Below are 24,790 nucleotides of genomic sequence, written 5' to 3' on the forward strand. Positions count from 1 at the left end.
TTCCCTAGTTGGGGGTGTGTGAGAGGCAACCGATTGATACATCTCTCACACATTGACGTTTCTCTCCTTCTGTTTCTCCCTCCCTTTCTCTCTCTCTAAAAGTAAATAATAAAATCTTAAAAAAAATGTACACTATGATAAAGTGTGGATTATTCTAGACATATAAGTCTGGTCCAATATTTGGAAATCAGTCAGTGTAATTCACCATTTTAACAGGTTAAGGAAGAAAAATCACATGATTGTATCACTCAAGGCAGAAAAAGAAGTTGACAAAATTCAGCATTTATTCATGATAAAAATTCACAGAAAGTAGGAATAGAGGGAACTTCCTCAATGTGACAAGGAGCATGGACAAAAAAACCTACATCTAATATCATACTCAGCGTTGAAACACTGAGCTGTCTTCTCCTAAGCTCAGGAATGAGGCAACAGAGTCTGATCGTGACTCTTACTAGCGAAGTGCTCGGAGACCTAGCCAGTGTGTTAAGGAAGAAAAGAAAACAACAGGTCTGCAGGTTTGAAAGGGAAAAAAAGCTGTCATGATTTACAGATGACTTAAAAATGAAATACTTAGGTCTGAACCTAACAAAGGATGTCCAGGACTTACATGCTGAAAACTACACAATGCTGATGAAATGGATCAAAGAAGACCCAAATAAATGGAGAGGTGTATTGTATTCATGGACTGGAAGACTCAACATAGAAAAGATAACAGCTTTTCCTGAAAATGATAATATAGATTTAGCACAATTTCTTATCAAAATCCTAGGAAGATTTGTTTATAGGTATTGATAAACTTATTTCTATAATTTATATGAAAAGGCAAAGCAACTGGTGTAGATAAAGCAATTTTGAAAAGGATGAATAAAGTGGGAGGGATCAGTCTGCCTTATTTCGAGACTTGTGACATGCCTACAGTAATCATGACTGTGTCGTACTGGTGTAAGGATAAACATACAGATCAATGGTACAAAACAAGAGAATCCCAAAATAGACCCACACAAATGGTGATGAACTTATTTTTGATGAAGTTACTAAAGGCAGTTCAGTGGAGGAAAGATAACCTTTTTAACAAGTGTCCTAGAGCAGTTAGACTTCCATAAGTGAAAAAGTGAACCTCAACCTAAGTCTCACACCTGTGGAAATGAACTCACAATTGGGTAACAGATTTAACTGTAAAACATAAGACTGTAAAACTTCTACGAACAAATATAAGACAGCTTCTCGGGATCTAGAGCCAGGCAGAGAATTCTTAGACTTGACACCAAATGCAAAAACCATACTGTGGAAAAAAATGATAAATTGGACCTCAGGAAAATTAAAAATGTTTTCTCTGTAAAAGACCCTGTTATGAGGATGAAAAGTCAAGCCATAGACTAGGAGAAAATATTTACAAACCACGTACCTGACAAAGTTGTAGTATCTTGTATATATAAAGAACTCTCAAAATTCAACAGTTAAAAGCAAATAATTCAATTTGAGAATGGGCAGACCACATAAAGAGACATTTCACTGAAGAGCAGGATATATATATGGCAGATAAGCACATGACATGATGTTCAACATTTGTCATCACGTACATAAAAATTAAGACCACAATGAGGTATCACTACACACCCATTAGAATGGCTAAAACGGGGTGGAGGAGGGAAGCAGTGGCAACACCAACTACTGACGAGGATTCAGAGAAACTGGATCATTCGTGCATTGCTGGTGGGAATATAAAATGATACAGCCACTCCAACAAGAAATTACCTGACTCAAAATGTTAGTGTTAATGGTATTAGGAAACCTTGTGATATACTTACTAGATTCTTCAAGAACTTTAGGATAAGTAGTTACTCATAAAAGTTTCCCATTTAATTTCATTTTACTCATTGTGTGAAGTAAACTTGATTCACTTGCTGTAACTTTTTTCTTTGGTAACACTGCTGATCTTTCTCCTGCCAGCAGATTTTTCGATGATTATTTTGAGTGAATTAGACTGATTGCCTTCTCCCATTGTTTTTTTATTAATAGACAGCTGCAGAAGTTGGAATAATTGAGAGTATTCAGCTAAGAAACTTCATGTGTCATTCAATGCTTGGACCCTTTAAATTTGGCTCTAATGTCAACTTTATAGTCGGCAACAATGGAAGTAAGTGCTTTTGCTTTCCTTCACACTTGGCTCTGAGAACTGTGTTGAGATTAGAATGCATTAACTTTTTGAAAGAGGTGATGATTAGTACTGAAAATCTAAGCTTTAGATCTGTAACATGTGGTCATGAATATTTTCAGTATTTGCTGCCATTCTGCATGTTAAGAAAATGAATTCTAGGTTCATTATTTATGCAGTAGTTATAAATATTTCCTGCTTATTCTTTTGGATCTACTTACCTGGGAATTCACACCATAGAATAGCTTGTGGACAAGCTACCCTTATTAGCATTGCGGTAATTGAGCAGCCCTGTGTCTACATCTATTAAATGTTGTAAAGAGCGTAAGTAAAGTGCCACGGGCATCCCAACATGAAAGAGACTTAATTCCCGCTCTTGTTGCCAACGAAAGCATCAAGAAGAGGTGGCATTTGTGCTGGTACGAGGTCTCATTGGGGAGGAATAAGCTGAGATGTTCCAGGCAAAGACTGCTCGCCAGCGAAGGTTCGGCGGGGGTGGAAGTAGATGAACATGGAGGGAGGTGAACAGCTCCATGTGGCTTTGTCATGTCATACATGGTAGGGAGAGACAAAAGCCGACACGGAGAGCCCTATTGTAGGAGATGCTGTTGAGGACCTTGAATGCCATACAGAAGATTGTGGAGTTTTGTTCAGAAGTCAGGGGGAAGCAATTAAAATGTTTGAGTAAAGTGATGATGATCAAGATTTATGGAAGAAGCTGGCCACATTGTGGAGAATAGTTTAGAAGGGGGAAGACACGGGAGTTGGAAAGACCAGTAAGGTAACTTTTGTGATAGAGCGGTCAGGCATGAGGTGTTGCCAGCCCGACCGAGCAGTACACAGGGGGAGGAGGCTAGCCAGAGGCTACAGCTGGTAACACGGCGAGGACATGAACCCAGGTGCATGTAGTTCCACAGTCTGGTGAGCTCTTTGTTTTCCCTGCTCGGTCCAGTCAAGAGGAGGGCGTTTTCAGGAGGAGTGGACAGAGGGATCAGTGCTACAGGGCTGTCACATGGGACGATAAGTGAACAAAGACTAGTGGGTACTGCATTTAGGTCCTCTCTTATGTTAAACTTCGAAACTGATTTTATTAATAAAACTTCAGAAGAAAGAACGCAAGTAGTGGAAGCTGTGAATTTGGAAGTTCAGGAGAAGGAGGTTAGAATAGGGACTTGAAAGGCATTCCAGAAACCAAATGGGTTAGCCTGTGGTGCGGGCTGGTTAGCTTGCACTGGATTGTAGAAGCTGATGGGCTGATCAGAGTTTGATTGGATTGGTTGATTGTGGAGTTATTAAAGTGGTATGATTGCTGGGTAAAAAGAAGTACACTTTCAAAGAACTAACGAATAATACTCAAATTAGTAGTAATAATTGTCCAAATATTACATGAAACATTTGTGAGTGCCTGTTATGGGCCAACATTGGAGACATAGCATTGAATAAAGTAGACAGTATTTCTGTCCCTATGGAACTTGAGTTCAAGGGTTGTTAAAAATAGTTTCTGACATCTAAGAATTTATGGAAAAAATAAATTGTAGTTAGAATGTAATAAAAATTAGATGAGTTAATTATGTATGTATAGTTCATTCATTTAATAGGCTGATGAGCCAAGATACAATGGTATTTTTAGGTTGGAAACATACCAACCATTCTTTCCATTTCCTTATTAGTGGCAAAAATTTAATCCCTGAAATATACTGTTTTTTTCTAATAACATTAGCTAAATATCTTATTACATATACAACTGTTTTTGTTTAAGTTTGCTGCTTTGACACTGGAAGAAAATTATAATTAAAGTATAACACTTACAGGGTTAGACCAATTTACATTTTCATTCTGAAAATATTTATATCAGCCCTGGCTGGTGTGGCTCAGTGGATTTAGTTCTGGCCTGCAAACTGAAAGGTCGTTGGTTTGGTTCTCAGTGAGGGCACTTGCCTGGGTTGTGGGCCAGGTTCCCAGTTGGGGTGTGCGACAGGAAGTCTATCGATGTGTCTCTCACACATTGATGTTTCTCTCCCTCTCTCTCTCTCTCTTCTCTAAAAATAAATAAATAAGTAATCTTTTTTTTTAAGAAAAGAAAAATGCCTTTAAAAATATTTACATCAGATCCTTTTCTCTCTCTAATGAATGTGTCTTCTTCAACACCTGTTTCTTTAGGTGGGAAGAGTGCAGTGCTCACAGCTCTCATAGTTGGTCTTGGTGGAAAAGCAATTGCTACTAATAGAGGATCTTCTTTAAAAGGTTTTGTGAAAGATGGACAGAAGTAAGTGTTTGCTTTCTGTGTGTATTGTTCAGTCTTTTTGTAAGAAGCAGCTGCTTTAGATTCCCAGTTCAGGTAGACATTATGAGAAAAGAATGGGCTTCTTGGAACTGCAGCAGAGGAATGGTATCTCCTTATTCCTTTCCCCTGCCCCTGTTCCCAGCGTGGCCACTGCTGCCTGTTGTCCTTGCAGACAAAAAGCTTGTGCCTGCCCACCTACAGTTTTGTTTCTGTTACCTTTCAAGGAGAACAAGCAGTGATAAATCTGTGTGCTTGTGCTTAAAGCAATATTTATAAGCATTAGACTTCCCTGACTCTTGTTCCAAACCCAGCTTCGGCAAGCCCACGTTGATATGCCACAGGCAGAAGCAGAGCCCGTGACCAGCCAAGGTGTCCCTGCACAAAATTTCTGCCTCCAGGCTCTTGAAGAATTCCAAAAGAGTATTCCACTCTCTGTCTATGATTTTACAGTGCATCCTTCACCCAGGTGGTTTGCCAGTGAGTTTGATTTGAGGACCACAGTCGCAAGTGTATTTGCAGTCCATTTTGACCCTTGGTGAATGGTCCTACTGGGTTGGCCCGAAAAGTGTGTATGTACACGTTTTTCATTTTCACCAATAACTATTGATTTGGATATTTTGAGTATGTCCACTATGTCCCATGTGGCATAACGTTGATGGTTCTCAATTAATGTCTCAGTTTGGTCACTATCAACTTTGGTCTGTCTGACTGTGGTGCATCGTCCAGGGACCAATCTCCAGCACGATACCTCACAAACCACTTTTGACACGTTCGATCAGTCACAGCACCTTCTCCATACAACTGCACAATCTTTTTTTGCATTTCAGTTGCAGTTTTACCTTTCTTGAAATAATAAAGTATGATATGCTAAAAATGTGTATTTTCTCCCATGTCCAATATTAAAATGACTACCCAAATATTCACCAATATTGATAAGGTTTTTTTAATGCACGCTGATCTGACAGCTGTCACAATACAATCTCACAAAATTGTTCTGAATGAAGTTAAAGAACTAAGTGCTACTAGATCCACCTTATAGAAAAAAACAAATGAACTTTTGGCCAGCCCGATATAACTGCCCATTTTGGCTTTAGGTTTGTATTTTTTTGTGTTATAGCTTGCCTTCACATGAGTGTCTAGTAATTGCCCAGTTACATCATCACAGACTCATGGCCTTCTGCCCATTAGGAGCTCTCTTCAAGGTGATGTCCTTATTTTTTAATACTGCCCCAGGAGGCTCTGTAGGGACCTCGTTTCTCCCAGCAGCCAGGCGTCCTGGCCTCTTGCGGCTCCCGAGGGAGGCTGCTCTCGCTGCTGCTCCTTCCTCCCTCACGCCCTGTGCCTGGAACATCCGGAACGTGGGTGACCAGCAGCCGTGCCTTTTTCCTCGTGCAGCGGACTTTCCCCTGCTCAGCCTTGTATTCATTTAACTTCTTCCATTTTAAGGCTGAAAAATAGAACAAGGAGGGGTGTGAATCATGATTGCAGATCTCTTATGTATCTCTTAGAAACCTTAAGAATCTCACGCCTGAGCCAGGGTTCCAAGCTGACTCAGGAGAAGCAGGGAATATATAACACAGAGTATCATTTCCCATGCTGTGTGGCCTTGGAAAAAACTGTTTGGTAAGAATTCTCTAGCATACATTTTTGTCTCTCCTTATCTTCTTCGGGCCTCAGCCCAGCAAGGTCTTCTCCCCTGAGGCCCCCAGACAGAATTATGTCTAAAGTAAAAAATTAGTTTTTTTAACACTTTTAAGTTAATTGTCCTGACTCAGTTTTAATTCATTATATTTAACTATGCAGTTCTGAGTTGTCCAGACACCTCATCTACCTAACCAGGTAACACATTGATCTTTCAAATAGAAGCTCCCAGAAGAAATTTTTTTTGTATCATCAAATATTTTATGACTCAAACTATTTCCTTTTTTTTCCATTTGGAAAGTACCTGGACCAAAGCAGAAACTTTCTCTGAGACTTGCCCTTGGAATACCATTGAAAGGGAGAAAAAGAAAGGAGCTAGTTCACACAAGTCATCAGCTTTTGAAAACACAGCTGCCTGTAGACAAGAACATCGATATATTTTAAACAGTGTTAATAACAGTTAAAAGCTTTAATGTGAGCTCAGTCTCCTTTTTACTGACCTTTTCTGAAAAAGTAGCTATAAACAGCTTTTCCAGACCCATTACTATTCCTTTCGTCCCTTTTCTCACTTGAAACATTTGGTACCTGTAAAATTCCTCTTATTTTATAGTGTCTGATTCTGTCATCACATTTTTAGAGAATCAGCTCACTGAACTTTTCAGTTCTGTTTGTAGTCTGTGCTGTGTCTGAAATCAGTGTGGCTCTCCCTCTGGGCCTGAGGAATGGCTGTCAGTCTGGGACCGGTGTGAGGTGGGTTCTGGACTCCGCTTCCCCCACGTCAGACATTACCTTCTCCATCTGTGTTACCTAGACCTTGGGCTGCCTTAGAGATGCTTGCCCAGCGTGGTTAGGAGACACCAGAGACTGTTTCTGAAGCCCCTTGACCTGGGCTCAGCCCTCTGATCACCCACCAGCCCCTTTTCAGTGATGTGGGGACAGCGAATCCACGCTCCTCCAATACATTGCCCCCACAGAAACCCCTCACAGTGGCCCCGGGTCTCACACACATCTTCTCCCTCTGCCTTCCTGACCCAGCCCCAGTGGCACTGGGATCTTTGCACCAGTCCTGTTTTGCCCTCAGCTGTGACATTGGGAGTGGGTTATGGAGGGACAAAAACTCAAGGCCACAAAACTTACTGCAGGTGAGCTGGCTACCTGGAGAAGGGGCACATGCGTCGTATTTTCACGTGGCATTTTCCCGGCTCCTACATCCTATCAGTGTGTGCTGCCAGTTACCTTTTGCGGATAGGTTATTGAGTTGAGAAAGGAGCCACATGCTTACAGTGGCACTGCTTGTCATTCTGTGTTGTTGTTCTGAAAGAACTCTCATTGAAAGTTTTTTCTCTCCTCTTAAGCATCTCCTCAATTTACAGACACTGGACTCTGTGGCCCTTGACCCAGATTCAGCATCAGCCCCACCACCATGGTTGGGAGGTGGCAGTTACAGCCCAGCTTAGTTGTCTCTTTCCCCTTAATCACTATGAAGCTTTTTTTTAAGCCTTAATTTTGTTTAATAACTTGACTTTCATATACTGTAAGAAAGTTTTCACAATATTAAAGGTAGCTCTAAAATGCAAGCTATAGCTAGGAATTATCTAGAGATGTTTGATAATTCGGATGGCATATGTCATCACTTTATTTTAAAATGTTTTCATGAGGTACATTCACTTAATAGTAGGTAACTATACTAGTTAATGAAATAAATATTTTTTGCTCCATATTAGAGGTCAGCTGCTCTTCCCCTATCATACTTGAGTTAATGGTTCTCAACCTTGAACCTTCATTAGAATCAACTCGGAGAGCTTGTAAACATGCTGTTAATTACAACCTGACAGGGGCACATCTGTCTTCATTAGGTATTTCTGAAGAAAAGAAAACACACACTGATTTACTCAGAGCAGCTTTGGAAAAGGAGATTTATTGTAAAGATGCAGGGGTGTATATCTTAGAAGCTTCTGGGAGGAAGTACAATTGGGTCTCCTGAGTGACCAGAAAGAGAGACCTCAGAACCAAGTGTCCTCTGTCTCTGGTTTTCCCTGCGGGCCTTTGTCTCTGGGCGTCCAGTGTCCCTCACCCTCCTTCAGGCCACGCTGTACTGCTCCGCTGGGCCACCTCGCCCGTCCTCCTCACGTGACTGATGACAGCAGGGGTGAGGGGAGTGTTTGTCTTTCTCTCTCACTGTCTCTGAAGAGTGTGTGCTCTGATTATTTAACAAATGTATTTCTGTTATCGGCAGAATAGTCCTTTTTTAAAAAAAAATAAAGCTTCCCTTATTCTCAACTTTAATTTTTTGTTAGGTCTGATGTCTTTAACATTACTCTGTAGTAGTCCATCAACCATAAACCTCTGGTGTACAGTGACTTTCCAAATGAAGTGGCCAACTTGCTTGGAAGTTTGCAGGATCACTGTAGCGTAGTGTGATTGCACTGATCCTTCGTGTGACCTAACCCTGTTGCTTCAGCTCAGCAGATATCTCGATCACGTTAAGGAACAGAGGGGACGATGCTTACAGAGCAAACGTGTACGGGGACTCCATCGTCGTGCAGCAGCACATCAGCATGGATGGGAGTCGGTCGTTCAAACTAAAAAGTCAGACAGGTTGGTTACATTTTCTTTCCTGCTTCATAGGGAGTATTCATAAATACCCAGTTCAGAAGAGTTAAGTGATTGTGCTGGTATTCATTGAAAGGCACTGCTTATCGCCTGAGACCTCCTTGTAAGATGCCTCATTGGCTGCATAGATGCATACATATGTGTGTACTTACATACACATGTACACGTGGTCGTACCGCAGCAGAACCGCGGTGAGCAGCATTTGGGTTTGTCTGGAACAGCCTGTGCCATTTTGTTCTCATCTGCAGACCTCCGTTCACGCCCACAGTTTCTCTCGCATGTGGGAAGAATGGTTAGCACAAGGTGGGAAAGGACAAGCAGGAGGAGGGTGGGTGTGCAGGCCACTGGAGAGATGGATGAGACGGAACGGGAGGTGTGCAGCCGTGGAGGGAAGCACAGCCCCTGCATCTGGGCCGCTTCCTCCGGTGCGAGCTCGTCCCGGCTAGTGCGTCACCCCGGTTCATTCCGACGTATGCGCGGGCAGTGGCCCCTTCTTGATGGCCGTGAAAGTAATTCTTCTCGGCAGTTACAAATAGTCGCTCCAGTTTTTTCTGTATTATTGCACTAGAAACAGTCTGGTCATTTTGTCTTTCTCATAACCAGGTGCCGTGGTTTCTGCTAAGAAAGAAGAGTTGATTGCAATTCTTGATCATTTTAACATACAGGTAATTGCTAAATTTGTGTTTCAGATTAATTAATGTGACCGGTTACTTTTTTAAAATTTCATTTGTGATGCAGAAAGAATTACAGTTGACTACAGGAAGAATATGTATAACTTGTTAGTTACGTTCCTTAAAATTTAGTAATTCAACAGGAATTTTCAATACACAGTACTATGACACCTTTAATTCGATAGAGCAGTCAAGAACATCTAGTCTGCACCGGTGTGTGCTAAATTTATGATCACAAAGGCTGGCTGTTCCTTTGCTTTCTGCGCTCCTGGTCAGAATAGCATCATAGTTTCTGAAGCTCAATTGCCAAGTTCTCATAGAAAGGAAATCTGTTCTGGAAAGATAAACCATTTCTTTGTGTATTTTGGAGATATTGATCATACTTACAGAAAAAAGGACTTGAGTCCTTTCTGCTAAGATATGTTGATTGGACCATTGGAAATAGGGCACCTGTGGTCCTACAACATTAACACTGGTGGGGGGTAAACACAGAGAACTGTAATTGAACAACAATAAAATAATTAAAACAAAACAAACAAAAAAAACATGAATACTGGAATTGTCTTTGGAGGTCACCGAATCCAGGCCCTTTGTGCTGTAGGCGAGAAATTGGGAGCCAGGAAAAGTAAATGTGCACTTACGGCTGTCTGGGCGTGGTTACCGTAGTGCCTGGACGGGGGTCCAGGCCTCCCTGTGCATTCTGATGCTCTCTCCATGGTGCCACCCTGCCTTGTTCCAGGGTTAAGGACACTGAGACTAGTCACCAAGGAAGAACGATTGCAAGTGTGGGTCTCTTTCCCAGTTTGCTTTAGAACAAGGCTGTCCAGAAAACTTTCTGTGATGATAGAAATATTCTGTATTAGGTCATCTGGTGGGGTGGACACTAGCCATGTATGGCTCTTGAGCACCTGAAATGTGTGACTGAGAAATTAAATTTTTTATTTTATTTAATTTTACTTGATTTAAATGTGTAAGGCCTCATGGGCCTAGCATCCTGTGTGTCAGGCAACACAGGTCTGAAAAATAATTATTAAAGTCTGAATGAAGGCAGATGCAAATAAATTTGAGATTGTCATATGAACAATTTGTCAAACAAAATCAGGAAGACCAGAGTTATAGGGTCATGGGTGTTGGGCGAACCTTGAGGCGCATCCAGTATAGTTGTCATACTCTGTCCTTGCCTGGTGGGGAGATCTTCTCTGCCTGAGGCTTCTGATCCTTCTGTAGACAGCTGTGCTTATTAGAAAGTTCTTACGATGTAAAAAGTTGAATAAAGCTTGTTTTTCTAACTTTCTGGGGGAAGGTAAAACATGTATATTCTCTTTCAAAATATTTGAAGATTGTTATCATAAGTCCTTTAGTCCACTTCTAGTATTGTTCTAAAGGTTCAAGTTCATTGATCAAAATACAGAAGGTCTAGAGCTGCACGTACTGTTCCAGCAGCCAGAAGCCCTGTGTGGATATTGAGCACTTGAAGTCTGGGTGGTCCGGATTGAGATGTGCGGTGTGAAATACACGCCAGATCTTGAAACCTAAAGCAAGGAAATAACTCAATTTTTATATTGATTGCATGTTAAAATGATAAATTTAGTTAGATTAAAAATATGTTATTAAAATTAATTTGCCTATTTCCTTTTATATTTTTAATGTAGATACTAAACATTTTTAAATTGTATGTGTGGTTTGTGCCATATTTCTAGACCAGCATTGGCCAGTGCTGGTCTAGAATAACCAGGAGGGGGAGAGTCTTTACTGTGTGTGTCTGATTGTGTTTGCCTTTGGTGCCTCCCTCCTTGCATTTCCTCTTAAGATTGCCCATCTGAGCTTGCGGTAGGGTCTCAAAGGTAAAACAGCAAGATTCTTAAGTAATTCCTAGAGTAGGAACCAGGATCCCCATTTCAGAAACAGTAAAAAGGGATGTGGAGAAAAGAATACAAACTTGGAGGAAGCTCTTAATCCAAAGTTGGTGGTAAGATGTCTGTCGTTAAAACTAGTGCCTTAGGTCTTATTTTTAAGTCAGGTGCAGCATGTCATTAAGGCACAGAGCAGACCTTGTTTTAAAAAATGTAGCAGTCAGTCTGGTCTACCTGTATAATAAAAATGTGATATGCAGAAGTATCTTTATAACTGCATAGATTTTTAAAAAATTATTTTAGAAGATCCAAAATTTTACTTAAAAGGAAGGTTTTACACATTGGTAAACTAACAAAGTACAATCAGCATTTTACAGATAGTAAAATGAAGGAGTTTAAACTTTTTTTTTTGTTCACTTATACTGGCCTTCCATGTTCTATAATTTAGAAACGGGATTATTTTCTAACATATCCTTTGCTTTGTTACTAACACCAAAGATAGAAGATCTTTTTGAAACAGGTAATATTTTTTAAAAAGCTTTTTTCAGCTATACTTTGAAATGTTACTCCACTGTTACCCTAACTGTACTTGGGTAACTTGTTGGCCAGAGGTGGTCTAATGCAAGCAGTGGCTCATTTAAAATGACTTCCCCTCTGAAAGGTCGAAATGACTCCAGTATTTCCATTTCTTTCACACTTTCTTTATGAAGAAATAATAATGAATGGGAAATCTGAAAAACTGTTGTAAGGAAAATAAATAGTACTTGTCATAATTCTGATGAAAAGGCATCTGAGTGGGACATCTTTAGTTTGGAGAAACTAACTCCCATGCCCAAGGCTCCATGGGAGGGTGCGGAGCCCACACTGGATATCGGTCAGCTGGCTCCCTGCTGGGGCTGTCCCCACTCTTGGCTGGTGGTTCCCCAGTGGCTAGGAGTGACACTCTCTGAAACAGATGAAAGAAATGAAAACTTTCTAATAAAATCACTGTTCGTAGAATTCTTGTGCTTGTGCCCTCATGTAATAGCAGAATATTTAGTTTTGACTATAATATCTATTTTAGTGTCATGAAATAGTAAAACATTTTATCTGCATTTAACTTTTTTTTGTATATTTATCCTAATGCTCTAACCGTTGGCTACTACTTAGCCTGCTTGATGGCACCCTAGGTCAGTTGTATTGTATATTTTAGTTCAGTTATTTTTAAGGCTTTAAAGTCATGTATTCAAAAATAACCTTTGGTTTGTTTGTTTCAGGTGGATAATCCAGTTTCTGTTTTAACACAAGAGATGAGCAAGCAGTTTTTACAGTCGAAAAATGAGGGAGACAAATACAAAGTAAGGAACACCAAGTAAATGTAACTTCATGAAAAAAACACATTCATAGTTTAAGCATATATTCTGGGCATAATTCTTGTCCATACAATAAATATTGAGGTTTTTTTTATTAAGCCACTTATTTAAAATAATATTGTAGGACTAATTTAGGAAATTGTTAAGTAAGATGGTAAATTAACATTACCAAAAATGTTAATTTTTTGGTAAATCCTTGTATCCACTTTTCAGCTTTCAATTCTGAGAGAGAATTGGAGTGTTACTTTCTAAAATTAATTTTAAGGAAATGCAAAGGAATAATTTGCTACACATACATAACAACTTTTACACCTTAAATTGTTTAAAACTTAAAAAGCTAACAGAATTGTTACTACTAAAACTTAACGGTGTAACTTTTGAATGGATTTAAGTATTTCCTTTTCTAAAAATTTATAATGCACTAAGATCAAGCATACAAATGTTTTCTCTGTTTCCATAATTGCCTAAAAACTGACAGAATTAGTGAAAATAAGCTCTCACAATGGTATTAATCATAGCAAAAGTGTTTTCTTCTCATGAGAACACTTTTGCAAATGTGCCCTGGCCAGTATGGCTCAGTTGATTGGAGTGTAGTCCCGTAACCAAAGGGTCATGGATTTGATTCCCTGTCAGGGCACATACCTAAGTTGCAGGTTCGTTCCCCAGTCTGGGCATGTGCAAGAGGCAGCCAGTCAATGTTTCTCTGTCACATCAGTGATTCATTCTGTCCCTCCCTCTCCCTCTCCCTCTCCCTCTCCCTCTCCCTCTCCCTCTCCCTCTCCCCTCCCTCTCCCTCTCCCTCTCCCTCTCCCTCTCCCTCTCCCTCTCCCCTCTCCCCTCTCCCTCTCCCTCTCCCTCTCCCTCTCCCTCTCCCTCTCTCTCTCTCTCTCTCTCTCCCCTCCCCCAATCTCTCCCTCTCCCCCAATCTCTCCCTCTCTCTCCCTCTCTCCCCCATCCTCTCTTTTAAAAAACAAAACAAACAAAGCCCTGGCTGGTGTGGCCTAGTGGATTGAGTTTCGGCCTGCAAACCAAAAGGTTGCTGGTTCTATTCCCAGTCAGGGCACATGCCTGGGTTGCAGGCCAGGTCCCCTGTTGGGGGAGTGTGAGAGGCAACCCATTGACATTTTTCTCACACATTGATGTTTCTCTCCCTCCCGCTCCCTCTTTCTAAAAAAGGGGGGGGCAATGAAAAAAATGTCCTTGGGTGAGGATTTTTTTTTTTTTAAACCAGCTATTACAGATGAACATGTAGTTGTTAACCTATAGGTTAAGTAAATTTGGTGTCTGAAATAAGACATGTTCTTTTGTGGTTATATATATTTGCTTAAGTATGTTTTTCATGTCTTATTTACATAATTAGTCTAAAAGTTTTGGAGATGAAAATTTTTTTGTAGTTCCATGGATGTTTGCAAACTCCTAATTGTGCTTTCCTTGTTGACATAGTTTTTTATGAAGGCAACCCAACTCGAACAGATGAAGGAAGATTATTCATACATTATGGAAACAAAAGAAAGAACAAAGGAGCAGATAAGTCAGGGAGAAGAGGTTTGTAAACACTTAATGCAGTTATTTTTGAGATCAAATTTCTTTAAGGTCTTACAAATAGTATTGTAAAATTATAGACCTATATATAGATACCCATCTGTATAAAAGTAATAACATTCTAAAGCGCTCTATGAAGTATACGAAATATGGTTTTTAAATTCAGAGCATTTATTAACCTTTACTCTTTGTTTTATAATAATGCGTCTGTACACATCTTCCTCTATATAAATTAAGGGCAGGGCAGTATCTCACATAGTTATCTCTTGATATATGACTGGTTGGTTCTACAGTAAGATATCACCAATTCTCACTATAGGTAGCTTAACTTCTATAATATTTCTTTTGATGGGAGAATAAGCAAGGCTTCAAGCTGGTATCAAACATAACATACATTCACAGTTTCATGTGGTGGATGGCTCTTTTGTCACATGAGTAAAACGTCAACATTAAGCTCTGATGGCTTGGTCGCAGCTGTCACACCCGTACTCCCAGCTTGGCGGCTGCGCGAGTTTGCGTGAATTGGAAACCACTGAGGCCGGTGAGACTAAAATTTATATTTGTTTTTACATATGCTATATTTTGTTCTTATACCTTCTTCGTATTCCTGAAGATCCACCCTTCTGTTAGGTAATCAGAGATCTCAAAGTCGTAAGGTTTATGTTTTAGCTGTTCATCCAGGAAATTAAGTCCCACCAATTTTTGTGTGATTCTGTATCTTGTTCTTTTGTTATTTAGTAAATTTTATACCACCAGTTGAGCTTTTAGCAACTTCTTAGCTTGTTCTTTTGAGACAGAATTATACTAATGATTGACTCAGGTCAAATTTATTAGTTTGTTACATTGACCTTTTTACTTCAAGTTTTCAAGGAATGTATATTTAAAATTAAGCCTGTAGTTGTACAGTTCATTCAGCAAAAACTCGAAAAGCAAGGATGAGCATATTTATTTTTACTCCCCACATCATTCCTTCAAACTTGGCATATGTGGTAGTGGGCAAGGAGGTACTATAAACCACAAGACTAATAATATATAGCATACTTTTCTGGAGTACCAGTGTTATTATTGGGTTGGCCAAAAAGTCATTAATGGTTTTTTCTGTAAAATGAAAGACACATTTCTCATTTTCACCTGTAACTTTATTGATTTGGATATTTTGAGTGTGTTGGCTCTCTCCCACATGGTGTAATGTTAACTGTTCTCAATTGATGTCTCAATGTGATCCCTGTCAACTTCAACTGGCCTGTCTGACTGTGGGGCATCGTCCAGGGAGAAATCTCCAGCACAAAACATCGAAAACCACTTCTGACACGTTTGATTAGTCACAGCACCTTCTCCATGCACTGCACACATCTTTTTTTGTGTATGCATTTTTACCTTTCTTAAAATAATAAAGTTTAATATGTCCAAAATGTTGCTTATTTTCTTCCATCTTCAATATTAAAACAGCTATACGAAAATTCACCAATTTTGGTAAGTTTTTAAAAAATGCATGCTGATATGACAGCTGGCACAATTCAATCTAACAAAATTGTTTCAAATGAAGACATATAAGCACTACCAGAGCCACCATACGGAAAAACCAAATGGATGTTTTGGCCAACCCAACATTAGGGGAAGGAAATATTTGCATATTGAGTCATGCTCAATTGAGCATGGTATATTTTGTCATCCGCTATCTTAAGATATTTTGATTATGAAGTTTAAGAAGTACTTCCCTATATCCTGTAGCTGAGTTCCTTATGCAACATGTGCACTTCATAAGAACTGCTTTTTCCACTTAATTAAATGCCCGGTATTGCTGCACAGGAGGAGTAAATGTAGAGAGATCGAAGGTGTTATCTTTGTCTAAAGAGATGATGCTGATGTAAATCAGGTTATTAGCAGCAGTAATGGAGAGAAGAGTTTTGAAATGATTTTCTTTTAAGAAAGATGAATTCCATTTTGAACAAATTAATTTTGGGGTGCTTATAAAGCATCCAAATAGTCATGTGAAGGGGGAAGTTGGAAGTATGAGTTGGGCACACAGAAGTCAAGCCTGGACTCAGTAACAGTTTGGGAGTCATCGGTATATTGTTGGTATCTAAGCCACAGGTAATGCATGAGACTGAGGAGTGGGAGAAAGCGGGCCCCAGCCAGGTGTGAGCTGTTAGAAATGTTGTGGAAGTCGTGGAAGGCAAGAGAAGGGAAGACGTGAGAAGGGAGTAGTCATGACTCTACCGAGTGGGCAGGCACCACACAGACGGACAAATACACACCTGTATTTAGTGGCAGAATCTTCGTAGATATCTGTGGCAAGACAAGTTTCAGTAGTGGTAGAAACAGAAGGCAGATTGGCGGAACTAAAAATGTGAGTAAATGGAGGAAAGACAATTTTCATGAAACATGGATGAGAAGAGGAGACCTTTGGAGGAGGAGGTGGTGCCCAGCGATGGGTAGTGGTGGTTTTGTTTGTGAGTGGGAAAGATAAGTAAGTAAAGATTTAAATATGATAAAGGAAGGGAGTGAGGGAAGAGGAGGAAATAGAAGGTGAAAAGATGAGATGACAGTTCAACTAATGGATATCTGAGAAGGCAGAGGGGAGGGCAGAGTCCCCAGTACAGGCAGGCGATGGGGACTGGACTTCGGGATAATGAGGCCACCTGTCTTGCAGCAGCAGGAGGAGACGACTGCACTGAATTTGTTGATAAGGTTATTGGAAGTTGGAGGAAATGTCTTTCTCCTGGCTGTTAAATTCTCTGAAGTAGGAGGCGGGGGAATGAATGAGGGATTCGTGTGGCAGGTGTATGAGGTTTGAAGAGAGTAACGATGGGCTGAAGTCATCCTGGAGAATGACGAGTGACTTGGATGGGAAAACACGGCCAGAGGGACACTGCGAGGCCTTTGCATTGGGTGTGTGGGCATGGACGAGGGGGGGGGCTGTCTGCCCACGTGTACAGGGTGCAAGGGCTAGAAGCCACTTCAGAAGCTGTTTTAGTGTCATGTTTAGTATTGGATAGTTTCTTTATTAATCGTTAAGAGAGAACTTGGATAACAAAAACTATACCTTATTTGACTTTTGGAAATGAGTTTCTTCTGAGCTTTCCACTGTGTTTGGAATGGGTATGGGGTGTATTTTGCCCAGAAGAATGTTTTGGTCTGTTATCAGATACAGAGTAGAGAGGAAGTGGTAAACTCTTTTGTGATTTGTCTGTACTTGAATCATCTTAACCCTTTTGTTCCTTTGTTCTTCATCTGAAGAGTACCTGAATGTTTTTATAGTGCAGAAATTAACAAAATTATTGCACCTAGTAAAATACGCCAAAGAAACAAATATTTTTATTTTCACCTTAAAGAAATCATTTCCTAGCAAATCCTTTTTAGTACATGTTTAGTAGTGTATTCAAAAGAAAGACATTTGTAAAAAGTCTTGTCTTTTCCACATTAATAAGAAATACATCCTTTCTTTTTTTTAAAGCGACTTATTGAGCTGAAGCGCCAGTGTTTAGAGAAAGAAGAACGTTTCGAAAATATTGCTGAATTAAGTACAATGAAGACTAATTTAGAATATTTGAAACATGAAATGGCTTGGGCAGTGGTAATTTTCACTTAATTATTCACTTATATTTGTGTTATACAGAGTATATTGGCTACAGAGTGATTTGCTATGTAATTTCTTTTTAGGTCAATGAAATTGAAAAACAATTGAATGCTATCAGAGATAATATCAAAATTGGAGAAGATCGTGCTGCTAGACTTCAAAGGAAACTGGAAGAACAGCAGGTAACTACAGTTTCTTACTACAGATTTAGTAGGTTGAATCACGAGACTGCTGATATTAGACTATTTTTGACCTACAAAAGTAGCATTTTCAGCCTATATGTTTGTCTGAATTGATTTATTACTCAGGTGAAGCTGACCTAAACTTTTGTTCAGGACTGCCGTGGAACTCTCTTTTAAAAAGAGTGCACTATTTGAATGTCATCAGCCTGTGGAAGCTAACACTGTAGAATTCTAAATTCGTGCATGTGAACTGTGGTACTTTGTTACCAGCTGGAAATGCGAGAGCCTGAAGCTTTTCCTTTTGGGTTCACTAAGGAATAGAAACATAAGATGGCTTGAGGAATAAAGGAGTGCTAGGACAATATTCAGTTAGAATGGCGTTCAAGTTACATGTCATGTCGTGTAGGACTTCGGAACTGAACATGGAGCTTGTAGGGAACTGAGCTGTAGGGCCCAGAACTCTCAGGGGGGTTCATATGGGTAAAACACACGTAGGGTTAGTTGTTAGACCTGATGGGGTTAACTTCAGCCTGAGATCAAAGAGCCCACGTGGGAACAGTGTCATTTATCTAAGATTCCAGAGTCTTCCACATGGGCCTCGAGTCAGAAGCTGGTAAATAAAGGCAGTCATTTTCCGTTGGAGTCTTCCTCGTGGACCTTTCTGCCATATAGCAGATCCACTCTTTGTACTCGCCTTTTTATCCATTTGCAAACAGCTATATTGAGGTAAAACTCATATGCCATACGTTTCAACAAAGCAAAATTGACAGGTCAGTGGGTGTCTTACTATGTTCACGAGCGTGTGTGGCCAGCCCTGTGGAACTCCTCGCACTGTCAGGCCAGAGGGAGGGCTCCCAGCCGCTCCTTTTTGTGCAGGAAGTGCCCCTCCCCGCCCGCTTCTCAGTGTGGCTGACTTGTTTTGTTTTGTTTGACTTAGGACTTGTCCCCCAAGTGTGCAGTATAGGATGTAATCTTTCCCGCCTTGCTTTTTTTCTGTATTCCTCCAAGTTAAGCCGATACGTCTTTTTCTTTCAAGGGTTGTGACATTAATCCATCTAAGGTAATTGATGAGTATGTAAAAATAACAGAAATGCTAAAGGTAGTCCATTTACTTACTTAGTGATCTCTGGCTGGGTTTCTTACTTCCTCTTCAGGTAGTAAATGGCAGTTCAACCCCACCCACTTCTGTCATCTTATCTTTTCATTTCTGAGAGAATATTCTGAAATTCTCACTATTCTTCTCAGCCCCATTTCGTAGCTTGTCATAGGGAAAAGCCTTAAGTTACTTTCCTCTTTAGGTATTCACCATTCTAGAAATGGAGTCCGATCTGAGCATAATAGATACTTACATTTTACTTTTTTTTTTTTTTAATGTGAGAAGGAGAACCTGGAGGCTAGGTGATACTGACAACTGTTGGTGTTTGCTCCGCTTTAGTCTTTGAGCACTGTATGTAGTAAGTGGTAAATTTCTGGACAGTAAGGGCTATCTAATTTTATATTTAGGTTCTTCTTACTCTGTCTTACGTAAAGCTTTTCCCATAATATGTGCTTGGTTATTGATTATAGAATGATTATTGAATAGATGGTTTCTGAATAGATAGTGTCTAAAGCAGACTTTAAACTTACGTGTTTAAGTATCCTATATATTGACAATTCCATAACCTATGTCTCCTACTCAAAAGTTTATCCTCAAAACTTGATTCAAATACCTGTTTTCACAGCTGTGCATGCATTTTCCACTTTAAACTTAGCATGTCTCATTGAATAGCTGTGGCGGAGACAACCGACCCACATATCCTGAGATGTATACTGTCTGGCTCTCTCTAGAAAAAGTTTGTTGGCCCCTGACCTAAATTGTTCTCATATTTGTCCCTTCTAATCCAGTCCTATTTTCAGTGTCCCAATCTGGCCCCTAATTAGTTTTGCTTCAGATGTATATTGACTTCTTACTAAAATCATTGCCTTTAATTTTTCCCTCTACCATGTCTTCCATGTGCTTCCAAAGTGATTTATTGTACAGATTTGCTTATATCTCATCTCCCTGCTTTTGAGAGGGTTAAGCTATAAACCGATCATTCTGGAATTCAAGAGCCTTGTACCCGATCACTGCATTTCTCCACACTACCTTCTCAGTTTAATTTCCAGAATACTTTTAATTCTTAAAATGAGTATTAACCCTTTTCTGCATGCTTTTTCATCTGCCTCTATCACATTTCCCCAACTTTTCTCCTGGTGCATTTTGATTAATCTCTCAAGCTCCTGCTCAAACGCAACTCCTGCTTTGAAGGCTTGCCTTTTTCTGGCAAACCTATGGGTTTTTTCTCTATGCTTCTGCAATTATAAATAGACATACCTGACTGCAGCATCATTGCACTCAGATTGGAGGATTGGTTGCATGCCTGTTCTCTGCTAAATTGTGTCTCTTTTTCTTTGTGTTACTTGAAAACAATTGTTATGGCATCTTTGTATTCCCAGAAGATAGCTCATTTGTTGGAAATGTGGAATTGAAATTTAATTACATTTTAGTATTTTATGTAATTGTGCTTACTTGCTTGATGTCTTGAGTTTTAGAATGAAATTAAGTTTATTATTGGGATGTGAACTATATATAATTTTATTGAAGAAAAATAAAATAAAACCAACAATGTTATTTTCTTAAAGGCCAGACTTAATGAAGCAGAAAACAAATACAAGGATATTCAAGATAAACTGGAAAATATTAGTCAAGAAACAAATGCACGAGCCCCAGAATGCATGGCTTTGAAAGCAGACCTTATTGCTAAGAAACAGACCTATAATGAAGCTGAGGTGAGGGCATTGTCCAACCTGAAATATTAACAACTGCACATCAAATATAAATGCTGTTTGTTCATTTTTAAAATAGAGATTTTGTAATTTTGTAGAAATTTGTTGCTTTTAAGACTTTAAAAAATGCAGTGGTTGCATTTGGCTATTTCTGTATTTTAAAAATGTGTTCCATAAAATACATATATATTTTTTCAAATATATATATGTATGTTCCTGCTTATATTTTGAAACATACATATATCTATACACACACACACACACACATTCCTGCTTATATTCGCCTCTGATTTGGAGACTTGGCAAAGTGGACTTGGATGGGGTATTTATTTTTTTATTTCACTAAAGTGTGTCGAATTTTCTGTTAGGTTTTGTATACCCGTTCCCTAAGTGAGTATAAAGCATTAAAGAAAGATGATGAGCAGCTTTGCAAAAGAATTGAAGAACTGAAAAAAAGGTAAGATAGTTACTTTGCTGTTTGTATGGTTACCTCATTTTCTAACAAAGTATACTAAGTGAAATGCAGTGCTGTCTTTTCTGTGTTATTGCTAAAGGGATTTTATCACGTTGCTTTATTTATGTTTGTTTATTATTTACTTTAGAATTACAATTCTTTTTTTAATTTAAATTATTTTATTGTTGTTCAGTTACAGTTATTCATATTTTTTCCCCACCCCCTCCAAAGCTACCTCCCTCCCTTGCTTCCACCCTCCTTCTTGGCTTTAGACACATGTTTTTTAAATGTTAGAGTTTTCATTTAACATTTTCCATTTTGGATTTTTTACTGTTAGTGCTGACCAATCTTTGGAACATGAGCGTTTGGAAAGGCAAAAAAAAATATCTTGGTTAAAAGAGAGAGGAAAGGCCTTACAGGATCAAGAAAGCTCCATCAACCAAGAGATTGAACAGTTTCAGCAAGCCATAGAAAAGGACAAAGAAGAACATACTAGAATTAAGTAAGTTTCATCATGCTTACAATGATTTTTTCAGTTACTTTGAAAATCATAGTTTTGCTCTTTCTATGAAGAGAGAAAATATGGTTTTTTTTATTTGTTTCTTCTACATAAGGGATCTTTTAAAATCACTTTTTTGAGACTTTTCTTACACTTGTAGAGTGGGACAACTTCTAGGATTTCTAGTCATCATTAATGCATCTTTTTTTTGTGCTAAGTTTTGAGGATTTCTGACTATTTTGCTCTTGTAACACAATTATTTTCAAATGAAGTCACCTGCTTTTAGTTTTTAGGGTAAGCTGGTCATTCACTGGTATATAGGCATTATGGGAAAAGGCTGGATGTTTCTGTATAACTATCACATATCTGCTCTCTTCTTCCACTTTTATTCTCTAGGAGAGAAGAACTAGATGTGAAACATACACTGACTTACAACCAGAGGCAACTGAAAGAACTGAAAGACAGTAAAACTGATCGACTGAAGCGATTTGGCCCTCATGTTCCCGCTCTTCTTGAAGCAATAGATGATGCTTACACACGGGGGCAGTTTACCTATAAACCTGTAGGCCCCTTAGGTATTTGTCACTGTTTAGTCAGGAGATAATAGACATTAGAAATAAGTTTTTATTTTTTATTGAGTCTAGTTTTAAAACTCTGTTATCGAAGAGCTATATAATTATGTGTGGATTTTCATTGTACATATTTTAAGAAATAGTGATGAGTCAACTTAAACTTTCTAACTTTTCCTTTGTATCTTTAAATCATAAAACAGTTAAAACAAAGAGAACTTAGGAAAAGAAACAGTAATTATAGAGTTGAATAATCTGAGTCTGATCATTTTTCCCTGAATGAATAAATAGATGAACTAACTTGAATATAACTGATGAGTAGGAAAATCCAGGGACATCCAGATATATTTGAAAGAGCATTCACCACTTGAGTTTTGTGTAACCTTTATAAAATGACTTGTTTTTTTCTTAGTTTCTATTAAGGATGGATAACATTATTTTTAAGCCCTCTTCCAACTGTAAAATCCAGGGTTATTTAATTATCTTCATATATACATGAGATTTTTAAAAATCAGTTGAATTCTCCTAAGGAGTTATCTCTAATTCTATATATCACTAGGTGAAAATGAGGCTGTAAATATAAACATGTTTTTTTAGTAAAGTACTATATTACTGTGTAAGTACAGTATTATATACTGTATGAAGCACTGTAGTAATGTCCCTTTAAATATGTGCCTCTATGCCAGGATCCATTTCAATGAATGAGGCATTTTTTTTTCCTGCTGTTAATCTGCAGTTCCAATATTTAATTATTTTTATAGAAAATAATAAAGAGTCTATAAATCTTTTGATTGATTGTCAAAACACCACTCAAAGGCTGGAATAGTATAAACGTACATAGAAAAATACTGTTGGTTTACATTAGAGTGGGCCAGCTTTTTCTACAGGGTTTAGTGGGTTTTCTGCCCAGTCTACTCAGTGGTTCTGTGGGATTTCCCATTCAGTTCAAGTAAGATGGGCAATACCATGTAAGCTGCTTTATATGAAACTATTGTAAAGCCATGATGAACTATTATAGAAAGATAGTTACATTAATATTTCAAAGAAAGTATTTGTGGGCCTTTCAATAATTTCTCTCACTTTTAGGAGCTTGCATTCATCTTCGGGACCCTGAACATGCTTTGGCTATTGAATCTTGCTTAAAGGGACTTCTGCAAGCCTACTGTTGCCATAACCATTCTGATGAAAGAGTGCTTCAGACACTGATGAGAAAGTTTTATTTACCAGGGACCTCACGGCCACAGATCATAGTTTCTGAGTTTCGGAATGACATGTATGACGTAAGACACAGGTGAGGCATCTGGAATTGAGCACTGTTTCTGGTTTTATTAGATCACATGCAAGATCACAAAGAATTAGAACGTTTTTATGTTAACCGTATTTACAGTACTGATCTGTAAAACTGTATAAGGCCCCTTCTCTAATTTCAGGCAGATGATAAAGACATTCCCTGCCCTTGAGGTCCCTGCATGAGGTCTACTGTGGGGGGCAGTACAGTGGGATAGGTGTGGTGTGGCCCAGAAGTTGTGCTGGTGAGGGATATGGTGCAGGCCCAGCCAAAGGAGGAGGGGGGTGTTGAGGAAGAACTGGGCCCCTCATTGTTCAGGGTGCTTGGAAGATTCCATAAAGAGCTGTCTGGGATTATTTTCCTTGAGGACCCTAACACACCTCAAGGCACAGTACCTAAAGGGGCCTCTGTAGTAGCTGCTAGGTCTCTATCCTTCTAAGTATGTGTACATATTTTCTAATGTATTATTTGTCAGCTTTGATAAAATCAGATTACAGGGTTAGCTGTGGTTGAGATGAGGAAGTAATTAAATGTTAGTAAGTAGGTTAGGGAAGAAATCACAGAAGAGAGGAAAAATGGTTAGTCTTCTAACTAATGAGTTTGTTAAATGCCTTCTAGGCAAATAAAATTTTATGTGCAAAACGCGTGGAGGCATGACATCATGAATTATTCTGCAAAAAAATAGCATTTGCATTATAGATAGTATGGAATAGATTGAAAGAGATTTAGGACAAAATCAGTAACACTAGTTACTTGAATGTAAGAGAAGGCAGAATTGAGGGTGACTGCTAGGTTTTTGGCTGAAGTGACTAACCTAACAGATGTGCCAAACAAGAAAAAAAAACGGATTTGTCAAAAAGTAGTTAAGTCCTCTTTTGGAATTGTGATTTTGAGCTTCTATACTGGAAATATGGATTGGGAGTTAAGAGTAAGTGTTTTCTGTGTCTCCATGAGAATTTGACCTTATGTTAATTCTAGTTTGATCCCTAGTTTCTAAAGCCTCATAAAAGGGGTATTTCAGCTGTGCTAACAGACAACATTGCTATGGTGACAGTGGCCCTGACAGGTTAGTTGCATCTGGAGTGGGAGAATGTCCTGTAGAAATTCAAATTTAATATGTGGAAAAGCCAGTCTCCTGATTTCTACCCTAAAACCTGCTCTTCCTAGTATCTTCTGCATCTTCAATTTTCAGTTTTTTAAGCCAAACTTGTCATTTTTTACTCCTCTCTGTCACTCCACATCCTAATGGCTTTACTTAAAATATGTGTGTGTATAATATATATATATTTTTTTCCCTAATAA

General features: G+C 38.9%; 1 protein-coding gene across 1 annotated transcript in view; it reads left to right on the forward strand.

Annotated features, from left to right (window-relative positions):
* SMC6 (structural maintenance of chromosomes 6) overlaps positions 1–24,790 on the forward strand; it is a 62,534-nt gene that overhangs the window by 8,933 nt on the left and 28,811 nt on the right. Inside the window, exons 3-15 of the mRNA XM_045844533.1 lie at positions 2,020–2,137; positions 4,316–4,421; positions 8,542–8,678; positions 9,297–9,358; positions 12,474–12,554; positions 14,013–14,114; positions 17,569–17,688; positions 17,775–17,873; positions 20,535–20,681; positions 21,047–21,135; positions 21,470–21,634; positions 22,028–22,206; positions 23,287–23,491. Coding sequence (XP_045700489.1) covers positions 2,020–2,137; positions 4,316–4,421; positions 8,542–8,678; positions 9,297–9,358; positions 12,474–12,554; positions 14,013–14,114; positions 17,569–17,688; positions 17,775–17,873; positions 20,535–20,681; positions 21,047–21,135; positions 21,470–21,634; positions 22,028–22,206; positions 23,287–23,491 — 1,610 coding nt within the window. The remainder of the gene's footprint in view (positions 1–2,019; positions 2,138–4,315; positions 4,422–8,541; positions 8,679–9,296; positions 9,359–12,473; positions 12,555–14,012; positions 14,115–17,568; positions 17,689–17,774; positions 17,874–20,534; positions 20,682–21,046; positions 21,136–21,469; positions 21,635–22,027; positions 22,207–23,286; positions 23,492–24,790) is intronic.

Source organism: Phyllostomus hastatus, unplaced genomic scaffold, assembly GCF_019186645.2.
Source record: "Phyllostomus hastatus isolate PE091 unplaced genomic scaffold, TTU_PhHast_1.1 phas_contig_402, whole genome shotgun sequence".
NCBI classification, from domain to species: Eukaryota; Metazoa; Chordata; class Mammalia; order Chiroptera; family Phyllostomidae; genus Phyllostomus; species Phyllostomus hastatus.